Source organism: Protomyctophum bolini (genome assembly GCF_963924005.1).
Source record: "Protomyctophum bolini genome assembly, chromosome: 24".
In the NCBI taxonomy this organism is placed as follows: Eukaryota; Metazoa; Chordata; class Actinopteri; order Myctophiformes; family Myctophidae; genus Protomyctophum; species Protomyctophum bolini.
In genome coordinates this window covers 11,002,561-11,015,045 of record NC_137885.1, presented here as the reverse complement: position 1 = coordinate 11,015,045, position 12,485 = coordinate 11,002,561, and the positions used below count along the sequence as shown (strand labels likewise).

Below are 12,485 nucleotides of genomic sequence, written 5' to 3'. Positions count from 1 at the left end.
CCAGATGTCAGCCTTCCTGCCGTAGCCCTCTCCGCTGATGACCTCCGGGCTCATCCAGTAGGGGGTGCCGGTCACCGACTTGATGCCTGTGCCCGACAGGCAGATGGTCTGCAGACGCCTGCTGGCCCCGAAGTCGCCCAGCTTCACGTTCCCCACAGAGTCACGGAGGATGTTGGCCCCTGCGCGAGGGAACGGCTCAAACAATCAAACCCACTCACTGGCTGACGCCATTGTCCCTTGTGCGTTCACACACAACACACACACGGCAGTTGGTATATATAGGCTGACATCTGGTACTGTATATAGGCTCTACGCATATTGGAATGAAATCAGGCCTTTTCCGACACACACACACACACACACACACATGCACAAACCTTTGATGTCCCTGTGGACGATCATGTTGCTGTGGAGGTAGGAGACTCCCTCTAGGATCTGGCGCGTGTAGCGCCGCGTCACGTTTTCCGTCAACGCCCCGTAGGACTTCAGCTGGTCTTTGATGGAGCCCTGGAGAACGGCACGGAAAACACACCGTTACTGGTCTTTGATGGAGCCCTGGAGAACGGCACGGAAAACAAACCCTTCTTTCCACAACGACGTGGCTTCATACGTAGACGACGTATTTTATTTAGCTATAAAAACGTTTGCAGTAAACTTTCTTTTCGGAGCTACAGCTGTGTGCGGATGCCTTCTTTGTCTCAACGTTACTTATTTTGTCTTGCACAAAGAGACTACTGGATGAGCACAAAAGAGCGCTTTGATCACAAGCTCAATCTGTGGTATGATGAAGTACTGTATAAAATACAGCTCGCGTGATTTAAACACAGCTAGAGGCGCTTTACAGCATTGGTTCAGGGGTCCTTGGGGCATACCGTCCTGGGAGACCCCAGCCAAATGAGTTAATATAGCATCACAATCATTTTAACCACTGAAAGCATATGTTTTTTTTATACTTTGGCTATTCAAAAGCAGCAGATCTACAAGCTCATCTGCTATTTTTTGAAGAATCTTAAACATGTATGCAAATCTTTGAACATTCGGGTCTAAACTAAGTATGCACCGCGAACATTCAGTTTCTAAAGCGATTTTGAGTTTCTAAATTTTCTAAAAAGTTTCTAAAACTCAAATCTTTGCTTCTGGACGTCCCTGTGTAACAGAGTTAGAGATATCCTTCTTGTATTCATTTCTACAAAATCGATGCGCTTGTCTTTCAATGTATTATACTAGTATATACTGTAGTTCTACAGCCACCTGGTGGATGAACAGCGCAGCTGCGTGTAGTGTCTCTTTGCCTCAGAAGATTTAGTATACAGTGGCTCTCAAGCCTTTACATTTTAAGGAACCCCATAACCAGAGTGTACAAATTTCCTTGTACACTCTGTCCTCACTCTCACTCCACTCCCCAGAGTTAGTGTTGAAGTGTCCTTGAGCAAGACTCTGAACCCCTAATTGCTCCCCATGTGCAGGTTGGTGCCTTGCATGGTTCCCCTCCGCCATCGGTGTGTGAATGAGTGTGTGGATGGGTGAATGTAATGTAAAGCGCTTTAAAGCGCTAAATAAATGCACCATTTACTCTCTCTACACTATTCAAAAGACTATGACTAAAACGATATATATATATATATATGAGGAGTTAACAGAGAGAAAGACAGAGAGAGAGGGTTTGATGGACAGGCTCTCACCCCTGGCATGTACTCCATGAATATGGACAGTGTTCTCTCCGTGGAGTCTCTCAGACAGCCGTAGTACTGGACGATGCGCTCATGGCAGAGGTTCTTCAGCAGCTGGATCTCACACTCCAGTGCATTCACCTCCTGGGGAACGGAGCATTTAGAGAGTACGCCCAACACATGCATGACTTGTCCACCGCCCCCCTCATGACTCGCCTGCTTTTTGCTGTTGTCTTTTAAGCTGACCCACAAGCCCACACTGTGTTGCAAAAGCGGCAGTGATGGGTTTACAAATCACCAGGGCGGAGCTACATACAGCTGAACTCACGTCGAGAAGTAACGGCAGACGAGTGAGACGACACAAGCCGTAGCCAGGTCCTTCATGTTTCATAACGTTCAGCTGTTGTCATGCCGTGAATTCATAATTATATAAGTTTCTAACGTAACTTTCAAGTGAACTTTATGGAAACTTTAGGAAGTCTTTCTTGCCTGACTGCCGTGAACAAACATGTGTGATTCACCGTGTCCAGATTGCGAGCAACACGGGCACACACACAACACAGACACACTAGCATGCAGTGATGTCAGAAAGTGACTGTGTGTGTGTGCAATGTGCACTGCATGCACTCAAACTTTATTGATCATGCGTGACGTGATGAAAGCAATTGTATTCGCATTGGTAGGTCAGGAAATAAAATATATAAACATTCTTGTGTATATGAGAACAAATATTTTGTTCTGGTTTCAGAATAAATGTTTTGTTGATCCCATGATCCGCAGTCATTCTTTAATCAATCTTATGATGAGCTTTTGTTTTATCTGCTGGTATTAACAGCAAAACTACATTCTAAATCATTAATTTTAAAATGTATTATTTTTTACATTTTTATGCATGTATAGCTCCTGGCGAGTATCTTGTTGTTGTTGTTGTTGTTGTAGTATGCTACTTGTCTGGAATAAAGGTTGTTTCAAGTCTGTTAATCCCATCATCCATTTTTGATCAATCTTTTATTGTCGAGTCTAAGGAGCTTTTCTTTCATCTGCTGGTATTAAACACCCTGAACAAGATTGTCAAAATGCTGTTCCAAGATTACAGCAGTTAAACAAAGAGACCTTTTTGTAACCAACCAATCCCCTGCAGCTGCAAGCATTTAGGCCTCTCCTGGACATGTCTTAGCAGGGCGTCGTTATGTTTGCAAAACTACATTCTAAATCATTCATCACCTCGACAGCACGACTTTTAAATAAAACAAAATAAATTACCTTTGTTTTTACCTTGTAACCTTTGTGCTTGTACGTTACTGTGTTGCTCGTACAAACTAATTGCCCCATATTGGGATACAACTTGTTTCAAATTGAAGTTGCTTATACCAAGGGTTCTCAACTTTTTCAGCCAGTGACACCACAGAAGAATCATATTTGAACTTACAATTGAATTGTAGGAGTTGTGGCATTACAATTAGTTTGACTCCACAGATAAATATTGTGAAAATAGAAGTATGTACAAGCTCACAACACCTTGCATTGCGAGGCGTTGTGAGCTTGTAGATCGGCTATTATCAAAATGTTTGCCTCTTTCTTATATTATTTGTCAATTTGGCCAATATTTGTTTTCATTGTATGGTTGTCTGATTACTTTTGATGCAGTAATGTTCTTTTTTTAATTTCAATTATTTTTTGGTATTCTAAAAAGGTCTTAAAAGTATTAAATTGTCTGTATCATGTGCACACCCCCCTAGGGGTCCCGACCAACAGGTTGAGGCTTATACAACGCTGTCTTTCTGAAATTACGCCTCCGTTCTCTCACCTTGCTGGTCTCGGGGCTCTCGGGGTCAAACTGGACCTGCTTCACAGCCAGTTCCCGGCCGGTGTCGGCGTCGTAGCAGAGGAAGACCCGGCCAAAGGCTCCCTGGCCCAGCAGCTTGCCCAGACGCCAGTTGGTGGGCGCCCGAGGGGCTGGTCGAGGAGAGGAGAACATTGGAACCACGATGAGAGCGCTGCCCGGCACAACATCCATCAACTATATATATATGTTTTTTTGGAGGCTTTGCTTCCTAAATGAATCATCACTGGAACGTCGTAACTCTTTACACGGTAAAGCCACTTATGTAATCCAGTTTGTTTGTGCTTGTGCATTTTTATATTCACAATTTCACAAATCCCACACATTCTGAAAGAGTTTGATTTGTAGACGCATTTCCTTTCTCGGGTCAAACAGGAAAACGTAATAGTAGTTCATCACGAGAGATTGAAAATAACTTCATACTCGCAATTATTTGTGTGACAGTTAATCGTCAACTACCCTGACCAGGAACGCATCTGTGTCACCTTAGCTTAACCACTTTAACCATTATTTTAAACTTTAAGCTATTGAGATAATAGCAGATAAGGGGGGGGGGGACTCACAACGGCTGGGGGGGCTGATGTCCATGACGGAGAGGGTAGGGGTGGTCGCGCCGGGCGCCGGCTGGGGGCTGATGGCCTCGACGTTGTCGCTGCCCCGCCGCGGCCGGCGGGCGGGAGCGGGGCCCGGGGCCTCCTCCAGGTCGGGGGTGAACACGCTGCTGCCGCTGCTGGTGCTGGGCGACTGCTCCCCCGTTGGACTGAAGCTCACCGGGGAGCGCAGGCCGTGCACCTGGGTCCTCCGCGCGCGCGGGAACGTCTTCCGACCTGGGGAGGAGAGGAGAGGCCATTTATATAAGCCTGGATACTAGCATCCGTGTCATTTTTAGATATTTGCTGCAGACATAATATAGCAAGTAACATATAAGGGTTAAATCTAGAAGGAATTTCGTTGCCGTCGGCCCCGCAGAGTGAGGCCTTGGTGAGGTTATTTTCACAAAATGTGTCTGTGGAAGAGAGTCAAACTAAAGTTAATGACTACACCCTGGGGGGTGGGGAGGGGGATTTGGGAACCCTTTGTTCTATAGACCTTATGCAGACCGAGGCCATCTTGCCATTAAGTTAATGGCAGGGCGGCATTGCCATTGACAGCCCATTATAATATACATCCAAACAGCAGACGGTGAGCAGACTCACCATCACTGTAGTCCTGCAGGCCAAAGGGAATGCCGTAGCGCCGCGGGTACGTTCCACCCTTACCCGACTTCTCAAACACTGGGATGTCGTACTCTGCAGGTCGGGAGGACAGAGAATAGGGTGAACAAACAACAACACTAGGGCGTTGTTGTGACGGATGTCTTCAATGGAGTATTCTAGCATATCGTTGCTTTTTTTCACCCTTTTTTTTCTCCATCAATCAATGCTCTTAAACACACTTTACGTCTGTGTTGTTGCTGTTAACAAGAAATCGAACCAATGAAAAGTAACCTCACAATACCAACTTTGCTGAGGCAGTATTGCTTTGCTTTAAAAATATAAGGTTTTCTTCATTTCCTGAAAAATGAATATTTTTCTTTTCCTGAAAAAATTACATTTTGGAGTTAGGCGGTTTCTTCACGACAGCAGAGATAAACATCTTTGAAAGTTTTTATTTTCTTGTCCAAACTCCCAAATCTAGTCTTTCGATCTACATCACGTTTTGGCAATATGCCTTCGGTCATCGTCATTTCTCGATCCCAGATGCAGATTATTTCTGACCGCATCAAACTGGAATGACAAAGATATATATATATATATATATGTATATACAGTGTATACACCTGTCCCCGTACATTGGGAGGTCACATTAAAAACCTGTCTAGCAATGCATCGAGCACACCCTCCCCGTCATCCAAGGACGATGATGATGACATTTTGTGCATGTTTCTGGCAACGAGGGAAACCACCACCGCCGCCAAAGTGCACCGCCCTTAGTTAGGTCTCGTGAGAAGTCCATTCTAAAGCTGACCGTGATTACTTTCTTGCAGTCTCCAACACAGACTTACAAACTCATCGGGAGCACCATTGTACCCTCTCACGCAAGTTAGTGTGGAACGCGCATTCGTATGCCTGTAGTTTATTCTTTCCCCTCATTGAGATCATCACTGCACACAACAAGATCCTAGAAGACGTTCCTATATTTGAATAAACAATGGAGGATATGCGATTATGCGTAATTAATGTTATGCAACATCATCATCATACCTGGAAGTTATGCAGGAATGCCTACTGAGTGGCAAAAAACTACTTTCTGGCCTTGACAGCCCATACATCCAAACAGAAAAGTCCTATCTGATTGCATTAAATACATTTAAACTACATTAATAAACCCTCTATATATGGACTGTAGACAGCCTCTGAAGTCTTTCAATGTGTATTGTGTTTCTGACTGATAAAGCCATGAAGGAATGTGACACCTAGTGCTACTCATTTTATTAATTATAAAAAATGAAATGCTGTGAACTGAGTGGTGCAACTCCCCTCTCCCCCCCCCCTCTCATTCTCTCTCTCTCTCTCATTAGCAGGCAACAGTGCAGCACTATCTCTCTCTCTCCATTTCTGGCACAACAGCGCCCCTAGTGGTACTCATAGTCATACTGTTGCTCATAGGTTAACACAGTCACATAGGTGAACACAGTCACATAGGTGAACACATAGTCACATACAGTAGGTGAACACGGACATTGCTGTTCCTTGGAGTGGTTGCACCACTCAAAAAGATGTTGTATTTGTATTATTATTATTTTTTTATCATACATTTTATACTGGCAGTCAATGTCTGTCCTGGGCAGGAATCGGATGATGATTCTTTTTTATTGTTTGCATTAGCAGCAACACCTACATAATGTGTTTTGAGTATATTTAAGACTTAAATTGTATTTTGTGTTTTTACTGCAAGTGACAACTGGAAAGAGTCAGCCAATTACACTGCAACAAAGCTCAGTTTCACCACATAGACAGACAGACAGCTACACCTTACCTGGAAAGTCTTGGTGGTTGTCTGGGTAGCTCTGCGCCCTGGGCATTCTGGACTTGGGGTAGTCACTGTGCATGGGTCACAAACAACAGAAAAGCCTTAAGGTCATTACACACTGGCAAATCTACAATAAGGCGAGGCCAGGTAGTCAGTCGCCTGGCCAAATCGATTTGAAAACATGACTGAGAAAAGGCGATATTCTTAAAGCGAATTATTCACGTCACAAATTAAATTCGCCCCCGTTGTGTAAAGACCTTTAGCACCCTAACAAAACCTTAACAAATCACACAAGGGACATAACACAACATTATACAGGCTTCTCAGGTGATATGATGTAAAGCAAAAGCTACAAAAAGAAAACTCCATCGTTAACCCCACTGTGGGGGAACTATCATTTTTTTGTTATTTCTCACTGCATGTCATATTAATGTGCAACATCTAGTGTCACCGATACAGCTTGCCATGTTTATACCACAACTCCCATAAATAAACATAGAGCTGGTGAGCCCAACAACTGATGACAGATTTGATGGTCTGATGCAGATTCAGATTTTGGAGAGTCCGAGTCCAGGTTTTCTAACCAGATTTTCAAAAATAGTAGATATAGAAGAACTTGTATTAAAAGTATTTTCTTTTTCATTTTACATTTTTTTTAACTTTTGAAAGGGTTCGCCGATGCCTAAAATAGGGTCTACAGGTCAAAGGTGTTTTAGAACAAAAGTCAAATAATGGCCGATATATGGTTTGTTTGTCTGACCTGTCCAGAGGGCTGTCTAAGGAAGGACAGCTTCCCGACGCAGAGTTCTCTGGACTGCTCATGGACAGCGGGTCCAGCATCTGGAGAAAGACAATAGAAGTTGTTAACCCAAAATAAAACCCAGTAATAAAAGCATGCACGCACACACACATGCACGCACACATGCACACACACACACACACACACACACACACACACACACACACACACACACACACACACACACACACACACACACACACACACACACACACACACACACACACACACACACACACACACACGCGGTACCTGGTCCATGCTCTCGGGGATGAACTCCCCCTCGCTGTAGATGCTGGTGAAGGAACCGTTGCGCGCCACCTGCTGGAGGGCGTCGGGAATGTAGCCAGGCGGAGGGGAGCTGCGGTCTGTAGAATGAGAGCCTGGGAAGGACACGGGTTCCAGGAAAGAAACTTCTTTACTTTTCTGATTTATTTTATTCTTTAATTATTTCTCTGCTGCTAGCTGTTAGCATAAATTAAGTTAACCTATGCCGGCCACTTTAAGAGAAGGAGTTTGCCCGCCCCCCCACACACACACTTTAGTATCATTAGCACAAGCACACACTCCCTACCTGTCGCCAGAAGCATTTACATGTCGGGAGCGACGCAGCACAAAGTCACAAATTAAATCCGAAATTTGGATGGCAGAAGATCCACCAAGGACAGCTCTCCTGGATTCCGACTTATGGAGGTTTGAAAATCCTGCTTAAGTTGTAACCGATTTAAACGGTGATCAGAATTTACGTCCCATAGCTGGTGGTGGACGGGGCGTTGCCATAGCAACCGGACCAATGTTAAAAGCCGCAGGGCTCAACCATTATATACACAGAGTATACGTGTATACGGACCTGGTAGAAAAGGAGTTAACCAGGTCGTCCTTGTCTTACATGTTTTTGTCCTTGCTACGCAATTATTACTTTTTTATTTAACTATTAGAGCTGTAAAGCACTTTTGAGCTGCATTTCTTTGTATGATAAGTCGCATATTGTATAAAGATTATTATTATTATCACATCTTTGCTACAACATACACTACAAATCAGTACATCCATGATACACTGCAAAGTACCTAAGAATACATAAAATATCTCACATTTTGGGTGGGAACCCCTTTTGGTGTTTTAAAGTATTACGTTATACTTTAGCTATTGAAAAATAGCAGATCTACAAGCTATGAAATTGTAGGTCTGCTATTTTTGAAAAATCGTGAAAATGTGCCTCAAATCTTTGAATATATATTCTTTCAGAGTGAACATTTTAACTCAAATCTTTGCTTCTGGGGAGATCCCTGGAACAACATATTTTCAGATGGGGGGGGGGGCGGCGGCCAATTACATATCATTTTTGGGGGTCCTTGACATGAAATATTGATCACCACTGATACAGAAACATAAGACATTTTGAAGACATTTTTTTAATTTCGACGTCAGGCCTAAATGGGTTAAATGACAGTCATATGTAGGTTCCATGACCAAAGAAAGAAAGACATTTTTGACCCCCCTCGGATGAAAATGAGGGTACAACACGACGCAACCAGGCATAATGCATTACCTATCAAAGCCAGCATGCTCTTCTTGTCTGCGACGCTGAAGCCCGTGTTGTCCAGGTCTTCATTGGACGGCAACAGGTCCATGGGAGAGGAGGTGGTCTACACGGGTCCGACAACACAGAAGAAAGAAACCTTTCACAACCTGCTACAATCTACATGACATTTTCTGCTTATGCACAATATTTAATAGAGTGTCCGCCCTGAGACTGGGAGGTCGGGGTTCAATCCCCGGCCGGGGACCCAGTGCCTCCCTGCTTGACACTCAGCATCAAGGGTTGGATTGGCATACTAGCGTCATGTCCAGGGAGTGTACTTGTACATCAAGCTGCCTCATGCTACAGAAAAAGGAGATAGGCTCCTGCCCTATGGGCCCCATGGCTCGGCAAGGCTACTTTACAGATTTAATCGGCCATGCATCGGTGGTATCGGACGATAATCGCTTGTTGACGTCGCATCGCCGTGAAGAAGTCAAACTTTTCTCAACATAATGTGACACACTGTATTATAGTTCCGTGTTGGATTTCAAGCATATTTCAAGTATCTGCATGTTGATCTTCACACATAATCCGTACTGAAATTAAGTGGAAAATGCATTTCAATGTCTAAGAACAAAACTACGGCTACGCTTGTTTGGAAAATGGCCGGCAATCATGTCAAGTGTAATACATGACTTGTAGGCAACGGGCTACAGAAATGTAAAAACGCCAATGTTGTCCTAATCCTCAGGCGTCTGGCATTTTGTGTCATATTATACTTAGTTGCCCAGGGTCCACCAGGGCTCAATACTAGGCCCCTTTCTGTTTTCGCTCTACACTAAATATCTTCATTGAAAATATCTGCTATATCTGCAAAAACGTGAACTAAAAAAAATAAAAAACAGAGCAGAATTGAAACAGAGCAGAACTGATTTCGATACATGATCCTGTGTGCTGAGGCTGGAACCTAATAAATTGCGTTAAAAAAGGTTCCTGACCTGCGAGGAGAGCTGCAGCACCAGCAAGATCTTCAGACTTTTCATGTGAACGCTGCGGTCCAGCAGCTCTACAGCCTTGTCCAGGTCATCCTGAGTGGTCAGAGGAATCACCAACTGGCAAGGGACAGACGGAGACACGGACACTCATGGAATAAAGCAAGATAAAATCTCAAGACTGAAAATGTAATGATGGCGATTGCTAGTTGGATCATACTCTTTCATCTTAAAATAACAAAATGACCGAAAATAGCAGATCTACAAGCTCACAACACGTCTCCCTGCGACATGTTGTGAGCTTGTGTATCTGCTATTTTCGGTGCACAGCATGCTTTCACAGAAGACACTTCTATGGAATCCAAATGACTGAAATCGAGTCGTGGTGACTGAGAACTACAATCCATGCAGATGGAGACACGGACACAGAGAGACCAGTGTTGATGTTTGACAACAAATTATGAATCAGTTTTACTCAGTCTTTCGTATACTGTAATTCCTTTCAGTTTTAGTCCTAGAAAACGTCCTAGAAAACGGGAACTCGTCTAGATTACCTATTCACAAAGAGTTCTTTGTAATTGGTACCTGCTCGATATCTGGGACTGGACGCAAAACAGGACCTTGGGGGCAGCACTAGCAGCACTGCTATTGTGATTATTTATCACTTAACCGATGATGGAATAAAATGGAACTGCTGGTATGACTGCCTAATAGGCGTAATATGAGGTAATGAAAATAACACTACTGTAACCATTTCCTCTTAAGTCAGTGGAAAACAACAAACATACCTAAAACTGGTTATAAACACCAGTTCCTATTTTGGGGCTAGGTATATGTATTTTTTTCTTGTGCAATCAAAAAGGGCTATTATGGGTAAATGCTAGAACCAGTATCTGGTTGGAAAACCTTCCGGTGATACCACAGCAATACATGTGCTACTACTAAGGGTTCCAAAACCTTTCAGGCCGCAACCCCCCAAAATAATATTTGGGGAGCCCTCACCCTGACAAGCACTTGCAATTGTAGGCATTACATTTAGCCGAACTACAAGCTCATAACGCCTCGCGTTGTGAGCGTTTGGACCAGGAGGCATCAAAATGCCTGGGTTTGGGAACCACTGCTCTACAATACACAATCTACCTCGTTGTTGGTGTAGTGAAGGTCCATGGTTTGGCCAAAGGCCACTCTGGCTTTGGCCTTCAGATCATCAAGCTTGACAGGACGAGGGAACTGCAGAATCCTACAGAGAGAGAGAGAGAGAGAGAGAGAGAGAGAGAGAGAGAGAGAGAGAGAGAGAGAGAGTCCAGAGATAATTTTTACAGAGGAGAATCAATTCAGTGTTGTGCACAATATGCATGACTCGTGCCAATGGGAACATTAAAATGAAAGTGTAATCCAGGAAATTGCATTACAGTGATGCTGTAATGATGACTAAATTGAGAGTCAATCAAGTTTAGAAAACATTTTCAATTTTCGCCCCAACAAGGAAACCTCAACGGGCTGCACAGGAAATGCATTTGTGAAATATGGTAAATATTTCTGTACAGATGAATGCAATATATTAACATTAGTCTAAGACAATTGGAGTCTGGATGGATACAAAGTATGGTATTTACGGGAATACATATAGCCTAGTTGTTCTTTATCAGCCGTTAAAACCGTAATTTAAGGGACTACATGGTTTGAAAAAAGAAAGATCTGTGCTGCTGACGGCTTACCTCTTTTCCCCTTTAAATTCGAACTTCACTCGCACGTCGTTCTATTTAAAAACAGAGATGGTTTGTTGTTAGATAAACAGTCATGGTACCAACCCATCATGTCTACACAGCTGCAAGGTCCAATTTCTAAATTCATCAAATTGCACTGGTACTTTTGAACATTGAGTGTGTTCAAGTGCACATTCTCAACTGGATCAGACTAAATCAAAAAGTCCCAAGTCATTTATCCACATGCTGTAAACTCTCCATTGTCCCTTTAAAGAGTATTGTGCAGTTGTGTTTCATTAGTTTGTCTTTACTATTATGATGAACATGTATTGCTATTGTGCTACCTTTACTGCAAACTACATTTCCTATATTGCACAATAAAGCCTTGAACTTGCGGTGCAATGGTTATGACATAAGGGATTTTCTCAATGCACTATCCATTTACCACCATCATCAGTCTTTTGTGAAGATGTTGAAAACGTTATACCGGCTGCAGCAGCCGTTCTCAACAAAACACAACGCTTCAATACAGCCGATATGGTAATGGTTTATCATTATGAATTATGCAATGCAAACTATTCTAAAAATCACAAAATACTTCAACACGTGTCTAATTGTACAAACCTTATCCTATAAAAACAGGACAACCAAGTCAGTGTGTAACGAATAACAATAATGCTAGCAGTCATTTCCATAGCGCTTAGTTGTCATGCAGTGGAAAATATCTCAACGGAGTGAGGCCAGGCCAACCTGGTTTTTGGGCGAGGAGCTCTTGGGTTTGCCCAAGTCCGACAGCGACATGGCAGGACGACTGGAGTGGCGGTGCAGTTCAGCCAGATCCTGCATGATCGAATTCAACGCCTCCTGCTCATCTGTGCCAGCAAACAAAAGAACATCAGACACATTCCGTTAGGTCTCTCGTCCCTCTCGAAAGGGGT

General features: G+C 43.4%; 1 protein-coding gene across 4 annotated transcripts in view; it reads right to left on the bottom strand.

Annotated features, from left to right (window-relative positions):
• Positions 1-12,485, bottom strand: part of map3k2 (mitogen-activated protein kinase kinase kinase 2) — a 316,607-nt gene that overhangs the window by 299,425 nt on the left and 4,697 nt on the right. For all 4 annotated transcript variants that reach the window (XR_013963696.1, XR_013963697.1, XR_013963698.1 and 1 more), the window contains exons 3-16: positions 12,298-12,419; positions 11,560-11,600; positions 10,982-11,081; positions 9,848-9,961; positions 8,877-8,973; positions 7,577-7,707; positions 7,286-7,365; positions 6,532-6,596; positions 4,710-4,802; positions 4,077-4,340; positions 3,478-3,626; positions 1,683-1,814; positions 378-507; positions 2-179 (exon numbers count right to left, since the gene is read on the bottom strand). Coding sequence is in view for 1 of the 4 variants with exons in the window: in XM_080758452.1 (XP_080614578.1) it covers positions 2-179; positions 378-507; positions 1,683-1,814; positions 3,478-3,626; positions 4,077-4,340; positions 4,710-4,802; positions 6,532-6,596; positions 7,286-7,365; positions 7,577-7,707; positions 8,877-8,973; positions 9,848-9,961; positions 10,982-11,081; positions 11,560-11,600; positions 12,298-12,419 (1,696 nt within the window). In the remaining 3 variants the exon portion in view is untranslated. The remainder of the gene's footprint in view (position 1; positions 180-377; positions 508-1,682; positions 1,815-3,477; positions 3,627-4,076; positions 4,341-4,709; positions 4,803-6,531; positions 6,597-7,285; positions 7,366-7,576; positions 7,708-8,876; positions 8,974-9,847; positions 9,962-10,981; positions 11,082-11,559; positions 11,601-12,297; positions 12,420-12,485) is intronic.